The sequence below is a fragment of the Leptosomus discolor genome, chromosome 3 (genome assembly GCF_034619465.1).
Source record: "Leptosomus discolor isolate bLepDis1 chromosome 3, bLepDis1.hap2, whole genome shotgun sequence".
NCBI classification, from domain to species: domain Eukaryota; kingdom Metazoa; phylum Chordata; class Aves; order Leptosomiformes; family Leptosomidae; genus Leptosomus; species Leptosomus discolor.
The window spans coordinates 62,421,212-62,440,671 of record NC_141393.1 but is presented as its reverse complement, the minus strand read 5'-3'; the positions used below and the strand labels follow the sequence as shown (position 1 = coordinate 62,440,671).

General features: G+C 40.9%; 1 protein-coding gene across 2 annotated transcripts in view; it reads left to right on the top strand.

Annotated features, from left to right (window-relative positions):
- The window catches only part of NEGR1 (neuronal growth regulator 1), a 269,624-nt gene that overhangs the window by 223,204 nt on the left and 26,960 nt on the right, over positions 1–19,460 (top strand). The window contains exon 7 of one of the 2 annotated variants that reach the window (XM_086462210.1): positions 18,298–18,339. The exons of the other annotated variant lie outside the window; for it this stretch is intronic. Coding sequence (XP_086318336.1) covers positions 18,298–18,339 — 42 coding nt within the window. The remainder of the gene's footprint in view (positions 1–18,297; positions 18,340–19,460) is intronic. 2 annotated transcript variants of the gene reach the window in all.

Genomic DNA, 19,460 nt, shown 5'->3' with positions numbered 1-19,460 from the left:
TTCATGGTATACCCTTTATAAAGCCAAGCCAAATCTTTGCATGATACGGTGTCCCATCTGGAAGCTCATAAGGTCTGTGGTGTGCCTCTTCCATGGCAGCCTGAAGGTGATTTTGCTTTTTTTTCCCCTCTGTGTGTGCTCAGTCTTTACTGATGGGGTTTCTGGTCTAAGTCCTTGGTTTTGCTTTCCACGTCCAAGCTGGCTTAATAGGACTGGCTGCTACAGGAGAGATGATTCATCACAGAAAGGATCTGTCCTGGAGATGGAGACTGGGATGGACACCCAGCTCCTGATCAGCGTGTTGAGATTCAGTGAATTAGCGAAGCAGGGTTATAAATCTGGGAGTTGGTTTCTCTGGGACCTTTCTCAAAGATCAAAGTGTATTCATCCAGGGCATTTTAATTGAGCAATCATGTTCCCAATGGAAAACAACTCTGAAAACTTCCAGCCATCCGCAGTGGGATTCATGGGCAAGGTAAAAACCTTTCTTCTCTCCCTGTTCTCGCACAGGGTGAAATGCAGACATACACTGCAGCTGAACAGTGCACAACAGAAAGAGTTTTCTTTGCATCACATGTACACCTGGGGGACTAATTTCATAAGATATTGCTGAGACAAGGAGCCTGGCAGAGTTAAAAACTCAGCACCTTATATTCATATATTCATACAGAATAAGATAAATGGCCAAGTCCTCCATTTATGTAAGTCGTAATAATTCTGTTAGATATTGGGTTTGAGATCCTTCCATACAGATGCCAACGGCTGCTCCAGGTAACAATTGCTAAGAGTTAAGGAGAAATTTTCTTTAAATCTGTTTTCCAGCTTGAGCTTTATTATGAATTATATGACAGTAAGTGACTGAGATGGGACAAGGTAGAAATAACCTGTCTGAACAAGGCCAGTAACATGTGTTTCTCCTTGACATTTATAAGAAACTTAAAGGCTGAGAGCATACTGTATTTGAGGGGGGAAAAAACCAAAAAAAAAGGCCAGTGGTCTTTGCTATGCATCCTTACCAAAGCTGTCTTTATATAATGTTTTACTACATCTGTGTTTATATTGCAATTATAACCATAGCTAACAATGTTTAGACAAACATTCTTACTGAACTGGATAAATCAGGGAGATTGCAGCATGTCTAAATGTACATTTTAGGTATCAGTTAATTATGCTGATTAAAACATTCAAGGTCATCGGTGGAACTTATTTACAGCTCACCGCTGAAGCCAGCGGCTGCACATGCCCTGACCAGGACGAGGTGCCTCAACTGTCAGAGCTGCTCTTGAACTTGTGTTTCTTTTCAAGGGGTAGAAAACCTTGAAGTAGATTACTTTTTAGAAGAACAGAAAGTCCAAAGAATACCGTGCATAACAAACAGGATGAAAACTGGAAGTGCTATAATGTGAGGGCATTAATATATTTTACAACTCAATTTGGAACACAGACTTCAGCCTTGGCCTCAAAACTTTTGCAGAATGGAGGGGGAGGATCATAAAGGTATGACAAGAATAAAAGGATGAAAAAATTCCCAAGTCAAGGGACTAAGATGATTACTGTCTATCTTCTAAAGGACAAGAGGCTTATTGAGACATTGGCTAGTCTAGAGAAAAGGTGTATCAGGAAGTTTCACTTACATTAATCAGTGACAAATTTTAAACTTAATACGAAGCACTTCTTCATTAAAATAGTATTAAGTGTAGAACTTACTTTCATGACGAGTTGTTGAGACCAAAGCTCTTGGGGCTTTAACAAGGAATTAGCTATTGATCAAGGATATAAAGAATTTCAATGAAGATAATAGACTAGATTTTTAAAGCCAAGACTTAAGTATTTAAGCAAATAGTCCAACAGGTTGGAAAATGTCATAACTGAGGTAATTTACCAGAGAAATTCTAAGTTCTTTAACAAAAGCGGTTGTTTTGAAACCAAACAATGTTTATCTGAGAAGTGTGTACTTCTATCCTATCATGCATCCTCTAATTTAGAGATTATCAAAAATACAGATAGAGATGGTCTCCACAGCTTCTGTTTACATTTTCCTGAGAGCTGCTACATGTTCCTAAATGTCTGAACAGTGTGTGAACTGAAGGAAATTGAAAAGAAAAAAATATTATTTTTTGTTGGCTGCAAGAAAGTTAAAAATAGGTTCAGGGATTTTAAAATGAGAGTTATTTCAGTGATCCCACACTATAAACACTAATTAACCTCTGTACTAAACCACATAACAAAATGCCAAGGTATTTCAATAGGCGTCTAAAATGCAGAACTCAATGTGATCTTTAATTCCACCTACAGGTTATATGTTGAGATTTTAACTGGATTTTAAATAATAAATTAGGTGTAAAAGCTTGCTTTTGTCAGGGCTTTTGCAAACCTTAGGCAAAAAACATTAGCATCAGCTGCTTGGGTATTGCTTGCAATATTAAAAATACTCAGTGCAAAAGACCTGTGATAAATTTTTCAGAAATGTTGGTTTTTTCCAAAGATGTTATCACAAGTAACAAAGCTGATATCTTGACTTTGAAACCTTCTGCTATGAAGCATCTTCAATAACCTAAATTTTACTGTGGGGTAAGGTGCTGGTGCTGTTGCTGTTGTGGACCTTTTGTTATAGATTGGCCTGTAAAAGGATACTCAGATTTTTAGACTAGGAAATATTTAGATTTACTAACTTTATTCAAAGATAAGACACAAACCTGAGAACTTGGGTCATTTAAATTCTGTTAACTTACTCAGTTAAAACCTATTCTGATAAAAAGAATGAAATGTTTAAATTGCTGGGGATGTGAGGAAGAAAGCAACAAGTCTCATGAAGTAACCCCGCCATAAACCAGAGCACATCACACTAAAGAAGTGACATACAGCTTTTGTTTATTCGGGCAATAAATGTACATCTGGTACCAGCCCCTTTTCCCTGCTGATGCTGTTGCTGAGATTTCGAATGCTGCAAGTGTGTGAGGGAATGTCTGCCAAGCTTGAGAAAATAACTCCAGAGTCAGAATCCGACAATGTTTTATCTGAATTAATAGAGGCTTATGTGTTTTTAAAACAATGTTTTTACAGCTAAAGGTAGTTCTGTGCATTTCTTCATCTTCTTCAGCAAGGTAATTCACCTATCCTCTTAATCTAGAGCTGAGCTTAAAAAATAAGATTCCTGCTGATATCAGAGCAGTATGTTGTATAAAGTACTTTTAGTTAATACTAAGAGGTTGACATTTTGAAGCAAAATGGCACTTTTTGCAAAATACCAAATTGCCTTCCCTGAATGCAGGTTTCTAAATTAGGATGCAATGTGAAAAAAAAACGATTAAGGTTTCCCTGCACTGCTTGCCATCATCCTGGCTGAATTTCAGTGTGACACCCATCAGACACATGGTTCTCCTACTACAGAAATTTCGCAGCCAGGCCGTTTTTGTTTGCAAATGAAAGGCTTATTCTTGACCTTTCAGCATTCACCCTCCACCAGCAGTGGCTGAAACTGCTCCTGGGCTTTGTAAATATTGTTCCACAGTTCAGTGTGCAGCTTGAGCAGATAGATCATCCTGCTCACAACATGCAAGTGTCTATGCAAGCGAGAAAGGTACTTCAGCTCTTTATGGTCTCTGTTAATCGTTGTTATATAAAATACCCTACAAAATTTGCATTACTTTAAATAAAATTCCCAGTCCAGACACTGGAACCATCACTCCCCCATTTATAAAAAGTTTTTCCCAGAGTGCCTGGGACTTTTCTGGAACATAAAAATACTTCCACACGTTTTCTCTTAGCACATCTGTAGTCACTGACCCTGTTGCCTTGGAAGGAGGGGAGCGAGGAGGAACGTGGCATGTCTGACTTCATGGCCTTGGTCTGAGGAGCAGAGCTGCAGTCAAGCAGGAAGGAGCTCATTACAGAGCTGCTAACAACTCTTCGTTTTTGCTCAGTTTGCCCAGGGTTTTGGAAGTGGTATGTGGCTGTGGTGCTGTACGTGAGGACAGAGCGAAAGGAAATTGCTCCCCGAATAAACGTTTGCACGATACCGGTCAGGCAAAGCAAAGGCTGGGAAAGGGTTGGATCGACATATACAACAACGCAATAAAGTGCTGCTTGGGAAAATAACTGCTTAGGCTGAGGGATGAAGCTGGTTCCCAATTGAATGGGTATGAAGTTGTCATGCATAAATCCAGGATGAGAGGAGGGTTTCTAACCGTTAGAACAGCTGTGTTCTGCGGCAGTCTTCACTAGTGGGGCAAGTAACTGAAATTATTTCAGCAATGAAACTCAGCGAGTTTATCGAAGAGGTTTGTCCTCAGTGTTAAAGAAATGAATTGAAAGCCTCAGTCTGCGCCATACAAAAAAAAGTCAAGAAAGAAGATGCGGCTCTTGCGTAAAATTCCTTTTCCTCTGTTCCAATGAACACCTTAAAGCAAAGCAAAACCCAGTTTCACCCAGGGATTTGGCACTGGTTTGATTTTATTATCCTGTTTGACATGTGGGGTCTGTGGTTGGCGTTAATGACAATTGGTCTGGGTCTAACCCTGCCTAATGTCCTCTTTCTAGTTACTCTCACGTCTAGGTTTCTTTATGGTGATTTTTATTGTTTTGCATTTAAGAAAATAAGTCCTCTTTGCCTTTTTGCACATAAAGATTTGTTTAATTTTCAGTATATTAGAAGTAGCCAGTTTGTTGTGCATGTTATTAAAGCAGTGAAAGGATGATGTAGAGGGTCAGAGAAGGCATCCTGGGTGCTGAGGAGGGACTGCAAGAGGGGTGGGGGCCAGACCAGGGTTCTCAGCCAGGTTTAGGTGGATTTGGTATCTGGAAAAACAGAGAAGATATTTCCATTTCCAGAAATAATACGTTCAGTTCTTGCATGCTGATACTATGTTTATGATATGCTAATAGGAGTTCATCTGTGCAACAAGATTCTAAGCTGTAGCATGACACTTACCTTAACGAGTTGTGCTGATTCTGCATTGGAAGCAGCAGCAGCAAAGCCAGTCTGCCCCGATCTTGGCAGGGAGTCGTCCTTGGTTTGGGCATGATCTTCCGAGACAGGATCCCAACACATAAATAATAGGTGATCTAGTATTTTAGATTTCACAGCCTTGACCAGGAACAAGTGATCAGGTCTGACAGCAGCTGTTGCAGTCTGACACACTTAAATCTCTTGTGGGAGATGATGAGTGAGTCCTTTGAGAAGCGTATTTTGTTGTTTATTTTAACCCACTGATGTGTGTGCCTGAGTCCTCTGCTTTCTCGTAGGCAGTTTGCAAGAGACTTCTTTCATTGAGCTGAGCTTTTAATAACTCCCCAGGCGATAAATGCATTTCCTTCCTCTGAGTGTTTGGACGATGACTTGTGGTATAGATTAGCCAGGTCCTGTTCGTCTCCTGTTCCACCTATTTTCCAACACCCGTCTGTACCAAGTGAAAAACACTTGTACTTCTCTATGACTCATTTGTAACCAGAATAATCCACATTAAGGTTTACTGTTGTGTTCCTCTTTTTTTTTCTCTGACTTGAAGCATTGTGTGGCTCTCTATTTCTCTTGGAAGGTTTGAAGTCAAATCTTATAATGTGCTCCTACTTAAACTCTGGATAGAGATGTGTGGCCATAACTCCAGCTTAATTAAGTCTCCTTTTACAGAAATTGTGGACTATTTATGAATTTCATCATGACATTGGCACATTTCAGCATGTAATTTATAGAGATTTGTAATGATTCATTTGATGGGCATTGTCTGTGGATTTCAGTTCATCAAGGATCAGCAGAACTATAATTACGCAGTAATTATTAAATGGCTTATTCACAAATTGCTGTGCCAGTGAAAGCAAATATCGGAGCAGTTGAACAGCACCTAGTTCTTGTAGGCATGTGTTACATACATACAAGGACTGCAGAGATAGGGGTGCCTAAACACAGTAGTGGGACTTTTCCTTAACCTGAGGCAGCCCTGTGTGCCCATGGGACGTGGCAGTCCCGGCCCCTTGGCACTGCTTGGAGTTGGTGAGATGAAAATGGGTAGAAACGGGGCTCTCGTGTACCAGGACTTGCATCCTTACAGGTGGGCTCCCTGTCTGACCCCACATTAGTAAAATTTATTCAGAAATTGTGCTCTGCTCCAGTGAAATGAACTATTCGTGTTAGCCCATGCACAGATGCCTGATGCAGCTTTAGTATGTGTATGGCTGAGTGGTACCTCTGACTGCACCACAACAGTGTAATTGGCATTTCTGCATGTGCAGAGTTTCATAGAAAAAAACAGCTTTATCATGTAATTTAGCGTGGCAAGATATCCCATGGAAAAAAAACGGGAGAAAATAGAACTACTCTTGCTGGTTACAGAGCACAACATTTTATGGTGTTTCTAGCACACAGATCTTTTATACAGCCCAGATCAAATGTGCGTGTGTCAGAGCAAATGCTGCCGGGCATATTGATCAAAGGTCTTAAACACTGAGGTCAGCTGTCTCTCCTATAGATTGCATATAGCTTCCACTGTGTGCCAGGAAAACAGACAAGTCTACCTCTTTTCGATGGCCAGGTGAAGTGCAGTCAGCCAGCAAGCAGAAGCATTGTTATATGTCACTTGGTCTTCCCAAGAGCAGCTGAAGCATGGCTTAACAATGCACTCCAGCCTCACGCAGGATGGATGAATGAATGAATGAAAACACGCTGGTGCAGGAGAGGGTTTAACTGGGCTGCGGGGCTGTGTGGCAAAGGAAGGTGTCTCCTGGAAGATTCCCCTGCACCCAGGCTATTTTTAATGGAGTTGTGGGTATTCAGAAGTGGGAGAAAATTAACAAACCTGCCTATTATTATGAACCTGGCAAACGCACTTGTTTAACAGCATTAGGAGTTGCAGGCATACCGCTATACACATAGGAAGGAGGTAGTGCTGTGGCACGGGTCATATTGCATCTCTAATGTGTATTTTGCCTTATTTACTTCCAGAAATGCCGTCATTGTGCAGATTTAAAGAATGACCTCTGAGAACAAGAATATAATTATTAGGAGTCAGAGCATTGCTAATCGTATGTTTCTGAACAGCAAAAAAGTTAACAAATTTCTAGATCTACATTATTCATGAGCTTTCTATTTATACATATGAATGAAAGACTGAGCTAAAAGGATGCAGGCTACTTTGTCAATTTCTCTTCATTTTGCTATGGTCTCAACAGCTGTAAAAATCATTAAAGCAGCAGTTTTCTCTGGAAAAAATCTCAAACAGGAGCTAAGGACTAATGAGCAAATATTGTTTATCCTCTATAAGACTGTAAGTTGAACAACTAAATAAAAACATTGTATTTCTTGTAACTTTTGTGATGTAGACATCATCAAAATGTTGATAGGAAATAGAAATTCAGTAGGTTTTTCTGTTTGCTTCACCCTGGTTTTGTTGCTTACGGTTCCAACAGCACGGAAGTGACACAGCACCAGGACAGGGGCAGAACTCATGAGCAGCCTCATGTAGAAGCACAACGGGCTGGGGAAGGGCTAGTTAAGCATTTAGGATCACTTTCAGAAACCTCCCAAAACATTCTTTTTTCTCTCCCATGAAAAGAGCTATTCCTTTTCCTCCATCCTTTTTAATTAAAACCCTGCTATTTATTCTAAGGCTTTTCCTTTTATGAGAGTCTCCATTGCTGATTGCTGCGCACTGCTTGGTCATCCCTGGACGTTCGGGAGTGCTTTCTGCTCTGCGGAGAGCCTGTGCATCACATCAATCGTTGTACAGAATGATGGGGAAACCACAATGTGCACATTGAAATGGGTGGTCAGGCAACACAGGGACAGGTTAGATTACATCAGGAAGCTTTCAAAAAATTTCCCTTAACCGATTGTGGTTGAAACAACAGCTGCTTCTTTTCCTTTCTGGCAGACACCATGGGTCTGGCTGCAGCCGCTCATTGAGGTATTGAGATGCTTCAAATGTGTAGGGGAAGGGAATTTCATCAATCGTATCCTCAACAGTGCTTTTCCGATAAACATTACAGGAAAAAAATTGTGAACCATGTGGAAGGTTTCATAAACACGGGTCCTCAACAGAGACTGCAAATTGGTTGTGCCTTTTGTTACCTTTTATTTTTGATAATACTTGACAGTGTCTTGTAACAGGATACGCAGCACAGAGAGAAACGCTTTTTGATTTGACATCAAGTGAGCCCCACTGACGTGCCTCCTCGGAGTGCAAAAGTGCTGTCTGAGGTTTTCTTCATTTGCAGAAGTTACCGTTACATTTCATAAACTGTGATGGGTGTCCCGAGACTAGAAACACAATGCTTTAGGAGTCTTCTCTGCATCTGAAAGGGCCTCGGCTTCTTCGGACAAAAAAGCATCCTTGCGTGGCTTTACACAGAATAAGTACTGTGTCCCTAACACCGGGGTGGTCAGACTGTTTTGGTGTCGGTGGCGTTTTGGGCTAAAAACAGAGCTCCTCGCTGACCCACTGCTGCTGGTTCCTTCCCCTTGTGAAAGCACCTCTTTAAATGCAGCACATCCCTTCTCCCTCAGGTGCCATGCCTGCTGCTCCATGTCCCTTCCCACCCACAGGTGGCTCCGAAGGCTGTCAGCATATTTCTGCCAGATTTGGGAGTTCTTTGCCTTTACCCTATGCATAACCAACTTTGCCATCTGCAAACTACCCGTAACCATATTTTCTTTGCAATTAATGAATGAATTCTTGCAGTCCTGATGTGAGTGACCCTTTGCATGGTTTGCTTGATGTTTTTCTCTTAGACTTGCCTTGCAGGAGTTTATTCAGCCCCACGTTGTGCAGGCACGAAGGCTGCAAGTGCTGAGGGTTGTTCTGAAATCTGTAAGGATTTCATTGTTCAAATTTATTTTCCAAATCTGAAAAATTTCATTATTCATTTATTCAAATGTAGTTTTGTTCCTTGAAGATCCTTATACCTTACTTTTTCATTTTTGAATAGTTTAGTGCTTATAAATACTAGTGCAAAGATGTGCTAGTGATGGGACTGTAAGCTAGTGGGTATATTTTTGTGATGCTCAAAACGTAGACTGAAATACGAATGGGTGCTTTTGCCAAAATCCCTTTGCCTAGGATAAATTTCCCTGATGTATTAATTTCCTCAAAATACAGGCATTCCCATGAAAGGTAAAGCCTTGAGCTCATACCAACGTGTTACAGATGTGAAATTGTTATGATGATGGGGACAGAAAGTGTATACTTGTACTGGCAAGAATATCAAATGCGTGACACACTCCTCACCAATCAAATAAAATTTAAAACTTTTTTTCACACCATAGTTAATCCAACATAAAATATGATGAATCATTCTGGGACTTATTAGAAGTTAAATCAATAAAACAAGTTTAGTAGACTCCAGAGTTAAAACAATGTGTTATTTTAGTATCTTTCTTTGATTTTTCACAACAAAAATCAAATTCCATTAGAATTTTAAGTAAAACTTTAAATTAATCCCATTACTTTTTGTGTGCCAGCTAAGAACACGTGTGGTGCTCAGGCCTGGTACTCCACAGAAATAGAATGCAGTGAGTGCTCTTAAAATTTAGCTTTCGTTGGACTTCTTTTACAAGATTACACTAAAAGGTGTCGTTAATGTGGTTTTGTACAGGCTTCAAAATATTTCAATATTTCTTGAAAAACTCCAGCCATCAAGCAAAACTGAACTGCTGTAGGTGCAGAGCAGTGAGGACTGCCAAAGGATGGAGTGAGCTACCTGGCAATTCCAGGTCTCAAACTCAAGGTTAATAATTATTTAGTTGTTTTAATGTCTCATGGCCATTGAGCTATTAAATACTTATCATCCTGTAATAAAAGAACAAACTATTTAAATAAAATAAACCATTACTAGGCAATTAAGGTGTAATAACTCAAACTTGTAAAAGGGCTCAAATTGCAATTGCAAAATACTAATGGTGAGTAAAAGACACAGAATAAACTAAGGCCGTGTCTCTACCCAATCCACTTATGCTTTCCATCTAAAAGATTCATTATTAAATGTTTTTCCATTTGCTATTGTACTCAAACAATCTCTGGCTTACCTAGGCTTAAGGACCTTCATTTCAAAATAAATCATTAATCTTCAAAACAGCTGATAAAGCGCAGGGGAGATTAGATGAAATAGGCCTGGTTAGTTATAAAAGGTCATGAATGAAAATAGTTATGAGGGGGGTTTTAATTAATTAATGTGCTTGTATTAAATTGCCAGTTGTGTTATTGATTCCTCCAACACGCGGTAAGTCTAAATATTATTACAGCAAAACCCAACAATTTTACTGATGCAGACTGAAGTAAAATAGGCTTTTTTGTATTCTCCTGTTACAAAACGCTCTCCTTGTGATCTGTAGGTGTGCCGCTCTGCTGGCGTCATGTTCTGATGCTTTCTCAGATCTAGAAGTTGCACTCTCATTAGATAAGATATTACTGATCCCGAGTAAGCACCTACCCCCATCCCGTACTAAAATATACCATGAAATTGTGCCTTCTCTTACACAGTGCATGTAAATGCCCTTCTATAGTAAATATAAATATTTAATTGTACCTTTTCAAGTCATTTGTATTTATCCTAAGAAACTCGTGGTATTTTAACCCAAATATAAATAGGGAAACTGTTTAGAGTGTTGATGATTAATAACTAGACTGTGAAATATTAGAAAAAAAATAGAATAACATTAGAAGGAAAAAATTAGAGTATGTGCCAAAGCTATGATTTTGTCAAATTGTCTATCTTTTCTTGTCTCTGTATCCGACTTCTTAGTCTGCATAAGAAAATACTATTGAGCAGAATGGATTTCCGTTCTCTTGTGTGTGTCATTTCCTAAAATGAGATTTCAAGAAACAAAAGTTTTTAGCTAAAGTACCCTGATTTTGTTCCAGTAGTCATTTCACACTTGGGAGCAAAATACCTGAAGAATGGTGGAAACCGATGTTGCACTGACTTTCTGTCACTGTAATAGCGAAGAATACAAATAATTATATTATATCTCAGACTTGTAGAGCATTGCTTTTTATTCTGAAAACCAGAATTTGCGTGTGGCATGTGGCTTTACTCATAGTGAGGAATATTTTTCATTTTTAAAAACTGATATCCTCCTAACAGTATCAGTTGCACCAACCAAACCAGTTTCATTTTGGACCAGCTGCAGAGTGATAAAACAAGCTATCTTTCTGCTAGAAAATCGGGTTCATAGCTGTAACCCAAGACTTCTTCTGTAATGGTCCAAGAGATGGGCTGGTGCTGAGCTCATCCTGGGAGGGGGCTCCAGCGAACTGGAAAAGAGCATCATAATTTTTATATTGCTGAATTATCCTTCCCTAATGGATCAAAATGGTCTTTACGGTGGTGTCAACATCGCCTGTAAGCGACAGACCAACGTTGTTTGCCAGCTCCAGCATCAGCAGAAATGTGCTCCCGCATGTGGAGCAGAGGCGTGCAGGGAGAGGGTGGCTGCTGCGCACCTGCACAGGGATGCTGGTGAGTGGGAACAGAGCTGTGAAGCCACCAGCTGTTCACTGTGTTGACACAGAGCAGTATTGGCTTGGTTCTATGTTGATGAAAGTCTGTGGTTGTGATCTGTGGTTTTTAAAGACCTTGATTTGCAGAAGATATCCTTACTGTCTTAAACTGGGGGAAAAAATATACATAATATTTTAAATATTGTTAATACAAAACTAACTACAATATTTAGAGCAGAACTGTGCTTCAGAGGCGATATCTGCAGAGACACTTTATTTTCTGTTACCTTGAAGGGAGATCATTTTTGCAGGGGAAAAAGCATCTCAACGGACTAAGAATGCCAAGTGCCAAGTCCACTTGCTTGATGTGTTTTGTCATTTCAAATTTATTATTAGAAAAAACAGTAAATGTACTATATAGGACGCAGAAGCAGAAACCAGCAGATGAAGACTGAGGGGGTTGGCAAGGTACCAGATTTGGGAAAGTTGTGAAAAGTTCTGTATTGTTCGTAGATAAAACACAGAAAGCTGGAGCGGGGGAAGGAAGGGGAAGGGGAATAAATAATGAGCATGCTTCTCCCCTTTGTGTTCGTGCCCGGACAAGGCATGGAAAAAAGAGAGAAGAGAATGAAGGCGTGCATCTGGTGTGGTCCCATGGCACTCCAGATTTCTCCAAACTTCACATTTTTTGTATCTTCATCATTGCCTTTCCCTTCTTGGATTTAATAAATCTCAAGTCCTACCAATACGTGAGCTACAGCTCCATGGGGGCTGCATTATAGACCCTCGCCTGCAGCCTGGACCGTGACTGTGCTAGTGCTGTGCAAATAATAAATGAACTTGCAACACCGAAGAGGTTTCAGTTCTTACATCTTGATTAAACACTGTGAGCAACTTTTGCTTTTACCAAATTTCTTTTTCACTAGATTTTATCTTAAACTTGCAATGCAGGAAAATTTGCAGTATTTGCAAGTGCAGACTGAGATTTTGGTAGTTTTTCTCTTCTTTCCTTCATCAGCAGACCCCTCCATACAAGACTGCAGCGTTTTGTAACTGGGAGCATCACGCCCAGTTTGAGATCTGTTACATTTCTGAACTCTTTTTGCAGGCTGCAGTTTAGTATTGAATGGTTTGTGGTACTGAAGTAGTAAATTCCACAGCAGAAGCTGTGTTCTGGAAAACATTGATCACGCTCTTCTTTGTGAGATGCCATAACAATTATGTTTCAATATAATTGCACTGAGCTGTGTGAGTCACTGTACTCTGTCCCCAGTGGCTGATGAACTCGAGTCCATGAGCACTGGACAGGGAAACATGGCTTCATTAGCGGCGAAGAGTGAGGGACGGTCATAACTCATGAAAAAGGATGTTTGAAGTGAGGCATGCCAGTAGAAGCAGCAACCACGCACCCGTCGCTGTAATGCCTGTGCATTTTTAAATGGAAAGATAAGCAAAATTTCTGGTACATGCACCGTGGGCAATTCCGTGTCTGCTTTTGGGTGCTGGTGGCTTTGGGAGATGGGAAGAGGAGGTGGGGTGCTTGCCTCGGGGGATTGGTATCGTTTTTCTCTGAGAGTCAGAGGCTCATAGGCTGGTTTTCTGCAGGCTCAGACTGAAACAAAGTATTGTTTACTTTTGCTGAGTTTTTCTTTTTCTCTTGGAGGAAAAATGGTTGGGTTATGCTATTAAGACGCTGGGACTGGGAGGACGCCCGGGTCAGTGCATCTAATCCCCTTATACCGCAGGCTGCTCCGTCATGTAATCCCTTCCATAAACTAATCAAGTTCCCTCCTCGAAAGAATTGGTTTTCCTTTGCACAAGCTCTGATGAGGAGGCAGCGTGAGGACAGCAAGGCGATAAAGGCTGCTGACCCACTTCTGATTTCTGAATGCATTCGCTCTCAGTTTGTACCCGTTTGTTCAGGCAAACAGGGGCTGGGGAATTACTCAGTTCCTTTGCTAGGCAAATAATTATGAGTAATTGGACTCTAGTAAACTAATAGCCACTTTTTATTTACTTGCTTATTTTTCCCTGCCTATACCCATTAATAGCTCCTTCCACCTAATATTCTTCTAAAGCCTTGAATGCCATGAAGTTGTGGTTGGGTGTGCTTACCCTCCTTGAACATACCTTTAACTCTCAGTCCTGCTGTACCTGCTGACCTCCCCTCCCCATGAATTTACTGTTGTTTTGATAATTTTATGTGCAAACATATTTAAATCGCTCTGGCCTCAGTATCCTGAGCTGATTGAATTTTGCTTTAACCTCAGTCGAGCAATTCCCATTTTGTTGTTTGGAATGCCACCTTTTAAGCTTTTGCTAAAAGTGAAGGAAAAGAAAAAATTGTTAGGTCCATGCTGAGTTTCTCTGCCCTACCTTTTGAGCAGAGGTGCTTTCATTTTTCTTAAGGTATCTATGGGGCTCAAGAGTGTTTTGCAGCAGGTTTGCTGTGGTTTCGTTTCCAAGGTGCCGTTCAGCTGGGCACCTGGACAACTCCCGCTTCATCCCCACCTGGCTGGCTTTCCCAAACATTGCTTCTTTGTGGCCGATTCCTTTCGTTCCTTGTAGTTTTCCTCCTTTTGCTGTGTAGCCTTTCATGGGGTGGTTTCCCATTTTGTGAAGAGGTTTTTCTCTGCAAGCTTTTTCTGCCTGGGATCAGAAAGGAATTTCTAGGTACTATCTCTTTCCTTTTGGTAAAATGCAACGTTAAACATTCTTGACATTAAACTGCACTTTCTTGTCCCAGCTACCTTCAGTAGCTTATAGTTTCCAAAGATTTCTCTTTTGAGGATTAGAGCTGTAGTTACTAGTCTGTGGGGTTTATTACTCCCATGTTATTTGAACTCACTCAGCTGCTGATCCTCTAATGCCAGGTTCTTTCCAGCAGGCGGCTCTAGCATGTGCTCACCACTGCTAACCAAAATAGGATTTAAAAGAACATAAGGTCTTATTTCTTCCCAGAGTGATGTGGTACAGACACCTGCACACCTTGTCCCACATTTCCCCTTCCTTCAGCTCTGTGTGGTCGGGCTGTTACACACCAGGACATGTTGGTGCATTTCTCTGTTTAAAAGCTCTCTAGTCTTCATCAAAATCTGACTTTGCAGATAAATAGATTTTCTTGTGTTGTCCCTAGAAGACTCTTCTCTATCTTTCTCAAAGTAATATTGACCCAGATGGTTTGTTTTACGCTTGCTATCATCTCTTACTTCTCTCTACTCCCATCACAACTCTGGCATAGGATGCAGCACTCTTCTTGGAGTGCTCTCTACCCTCTGCCACCCCGGCTCCACGTTGTGCTGCATTTGGTCACACTTGCCCACTTCCAGGACTCTCTGCATTGCTTACAGGCAGTTTTGTTATCTCTCCCTGGCCGCGTTCGGTATCGGGCTGTGATTCGTACACCTTTTCTGACAGCATCGCTTAGCGGACTGCTGTTCTCAGCAGTCCATGTACTTAATCCATCTCCCATCAAATATTTTATTTGCTTTCCTGTCTACATTTACTTTGCTTTCTTTCTCCTCCTATGCACCATTCCAGAGATCTCTTGAGCTTCTCTCAACCTTCCCTGTTTTTCTTCTTAAAGCTGCCCGAGTCAGGGATGCAGCCTTGACCCCAGAGGGCATCTCTCACCAGGCCTTGGGTGTACCAACCCTTATCAAAATGTTGCTTTAGAGGTGCAGCACGTGGCAGCACCTCTAAAATGACCGGACAGGAGCTTCTAACTCCAGACTCACCTGTCCCAAACCATCACAGGGAAGTTCTGCTTTCCATGGTGACATCTGTGGCAGCATTCCCAAGCATTCACTATATGGTTGGTAGGGTATTTCTAAAAAGAGCTGAACCTTTAATAGCAGTAAAAGGTACATTGTAGACACTTTAGAAAATAAGTTGTAGTCTTTCATCAGCTTTCCGAAAGAGCACTACTCTGTTTTGGCTGAATCTGTTCTGACTCATCTTCCCAGAGGAGTCTGGGTTCCCAGAGGGGCTGAGCTCTGCTCCACGGCACAGTCACTGCAGAAGCCCTATTTGAGCATCCCTGGAGCCTTGTGGCACAGGAGAGATGCCCACTACAAGTTTTGACCTTCTTGCTTGCTCGTTCACCAGATGTTTGAAGTTGATGGTAGGAATTTGCCCCATTGCAGGCAACCTTCCCACCCAGGCAGTGAGGAAAAAGAGAGATGCGGCCAGCAGGTGACATTATGTGGTTTTGGGCATTCATACATTTAGACCTTTACAGAAATTACCAACTTTCCATTTATGTTTAGCAGCCAGTGATGCTATGCCAGTATCCCTATGCCCAGAACGCTCCTGTTTCTATCTTTTTGGTCCTAGCTTGAATTAAAGCTCTGCTTTAAAATAATGAGATGCTTTGGCTCATGCTTGCCTCACTTGAATAGATGATTCTGAAGATAACAGCAAGGATCCTGCACACAGCAATTTGGACAGCACCAAGTATATAAAGGGCAAACTAGGAGGTGGTGTGAAGATGTTGCTTTTCTTCTGGTTTATGAAACAAATCTAGAAAGTTCTGCTCAAGGAGAATTCTCCACTGAAAACACAGAAATGACACAGAATATCACATTTTTCCATTATACTTTCATGGGTTTTTTTTTAGAACCATCCCTGAAAATTTGAGCAGTCCTGATACTGTAGGATTGGGGTCCTAGCAAAATGAAATACAGATAGTACCGCTCTTTCCTACACAGCCCTGCCTCCCAGTGTTACTAAGAAGTCATTAATATATTTTAATTTTAATGAACCAGCCTAGCATGCTTATAGGAAAAGCAGCTGGTTTTGTTTTCTCTCTGCAGACCTGAACAATTTCATGAATAAAGATTTGCAAAGAGTTTTAGAACTTGAAACTAGAAATATATCCATCTCTCCAATTCCTTGATCTAATAATGTATTTAAAAATGAGAGTTTTGCAAGGATGATACATGATATTACCATCTTCACTTCCAGCCTCGATGATGCTACAGTTCTGTGACTTTATGCTGCCTTAAGCACCTATAATTAAGTCTAGATCCAATGTTTCCAAAAGAGGCACGATCCTAGTAAAATCCCTTCTGGTTTGGGTATGGTACTTTGACTTGTAATGAAATATTGTACTCATTGAGTATGTTAATTTACTTGATTGTTGCAAAGAACGTTGTTATTCTGCAGCAGGAGGAACCTTTTCCTTTATAGGAAGCCATAGCAACAAGAGGGATTGACTCCTAAATTCACAAGGAAAAGATCCTGTTATTTTAGGGCAGCCAGAAAAACAACTTTTGTAATCATTGCACAATGCATTTGAAGCAAAGCTGATAATTATATGTGAGAAGCAGGATGTAATTTCTCAGAACATAAAGATTTGGAAGAAATTAATGATGACTAAATCAAATTAGTATAAAACTTATAAAACAGTCATTAAAATACAAAATTGAGGAATTTTGATAATTCCTTGGGGTTTTTGTGAGTCTCTCTTTAACACAGTTTCTTTTCCTCTTGCTAAAATCATGTTTGCTCTGTGCAGGAGTACAGCCTTATTTCATAGAGGATGTCTGTTTTTCTAAACAGCTGGAAACATTTTGTTGTATTGCGTTTCCCTTTCTCCTCACTTCAAGCACACAGAGTGCTCCTCATCCGGGGATGTCCCCGACAGCCCAGCAGTGCTGCCCTGCAGCAGGCTCTCCCCTGGCAGGCTCTCACACATTCCCCACGCAATGAGACGTCAGCCAAGACCTTCACTGTGCCTCTCTCCTAAGAAAGCAGATTAATTCAAACCCCACAAATAGATTGCTGTGGCTATTGCAGAGTTTCCTGTGTCAATAATTTGAGAAATTTCATAACTTTTTCTTTGGGAAAATATTTGTCTATTATTTCACTTAGAATCATTTCTGCATCATATTAACCTGAAAGGTAATTGTAGGGGGAAAAATGCAAAATTGGATGAGAGTAGAGAGCGTGCTCAGCTATTACCTGCACATCCATTGTTATCAACTCACTCACATTTTTTTTCATTAGTTTCTTGTTATACTCAGGATATGGTCAATGATCTTTTGAGCTTGGTAATTTTCTTAAATCTTTTTTATTAAGAGTATTGAATTGCTGCATTGAGATGGGAGCTTGCTTCTGTGCAAGATTGATTGGGACTGGTATTTCATTTTGCATAGCACTATTCAAAGCTAATAAAAAGGCTCAGAATAATGAATTTTAAAGTAAAATTATAATGAAAAGCCACAGGTGATTGTTTCATTAGACCGAATGCTGGAGAATTGTGCTCTTCTCCTAAATTTTTCTGTTGTTTGTATCTGTTGCCCCAGGTGAAGTAAACATCTTCAAAATGTGTTTGATGTTTTTGAGAAATGTTTTCCTCTGGAAAGATTTAAATAATTAAAAAGATGTGCATTTTTAAAAGCTCACTAAAGCACAAAACTATTACTTAAAAATATTCTTTGTTCGAAATTGTTACCTTGACTTACATTCGTCACAGGAAATTACCTTCAATAAAGTGAGAAAAAAAACCTTTTTCTAGCCAGGTTTCAGTCATTCCCAGGAGAAATGTTTTTGAGCTTGAGAACTCCAAGGGTGGCTTTGCCAACGTGGCAGGCAAAAATATTTCTGTGATGGTCCCAAAGTTGTATACTGGTGACGCGTGAATGACGGAGCTGGGAAAAGACAGACACTGATGTATGATTCGTAGGCACAGAAGTCTGGTTGATGGCATGTTTGTCACAGGCTTGTGATGGCCAGCCCGATCTTTAAATAAAATTGTCGTGTCTGTTGCATGACTGTTTGCTGTCTCATTCTGTATTTGTCTTCCATGTGTGATTAACTCCCAAATGTTCTCTTTTTTTTTTTTTTCCTTTTCCCTTTTTTGTAGAAATTATTGAGCCTACTACCTCTAGTCCTGTCTCAAGCCCAGGTCAGTATCCACATACATTCACGAAGTATGTTTGGGTACTTTTTCTTAGGGACCCATATCTGATGCATTGTCATATCAATAACTGGAATTGATTACGGGCAGCTTTGTTGTGGTAGTGCTGGACCGTCTCCTTCCCGTCTTTGTGCATTCATTGGTTTGTCTTCCCTCCAGGCTTCATATGTCGTCCTCTTCTTAAATCTCCCCTTTTGAGAAAACCCCTCCCCGCATCTCTGTTCTTCTCCCATTCATTCTCTGCCCCAGGGTGATGCAGTGGATGCACACAGTGCAATGCGGCTACACGGTGTGATTGCTGTGCTTTCTCTTTGTGATAACCTGACTCTTCTCTGGTGTTGCTGTAAACGTTGGTTTGAGCCTTATTAATTTCTTGCTGTCTCATCACTGAATGACTCGGAGGATGGATCTAAGATCCCATTGTGGGTTCCTCCTCATTTTAGGGTGCCCAAAGGTGTTCCTGGAGAGCTGAAAAGCCTGCCCTTGTGCTGCAGGCAGGCGGTAAGAGGTCCTGCCCGTGTGTGGTGACTCACCATTTTCCTGGGGGTTTCCCGTTGCTGCTCCCCTGCAGCACACCCTCAGTGGAGCTGGGCAGCCTGGTGCAGGCTATCGAACAGGGTCTGCCCTGCCTGGAGCTTGTTAAGAGATGGCTTCAGGTCAGCCTGTAATAATATTCCAAACCACTTCCCAGAGGGTTTGGAAGGGGTAAGTCACGAGTCTCAAGTACCGTGCTCTGGCTCCCATTGCTCCACTTTAAACACCTTCCCGGGGATGCAGTGACAGTGTCAGACCCAAGAGGCTGACATCATTTCCATGTGCATAGATGTGGTAAGATGTGCAATGCCCAGGTCTCCTTCAAGGACAAGTCTAGGAAGCATTATCAGGATCATCTTGGAGACAACACAAGCAGAATATTCCTCTGGCAAAACCTATACATGGAGTATGCTTTTATTTCCAAATTAAGACAAAAAGATTAGAAAGGCTGTGCCAGAAAGCCATAGTGATTGAGGTAATCTACTTCCCAGTTAAAAATTCAGAATTAACAAAGAGTTATGAAAGAAAAAACTAGGCAGCAGACTGATCCACCTGCCTTAAAACTTACAGGAGTA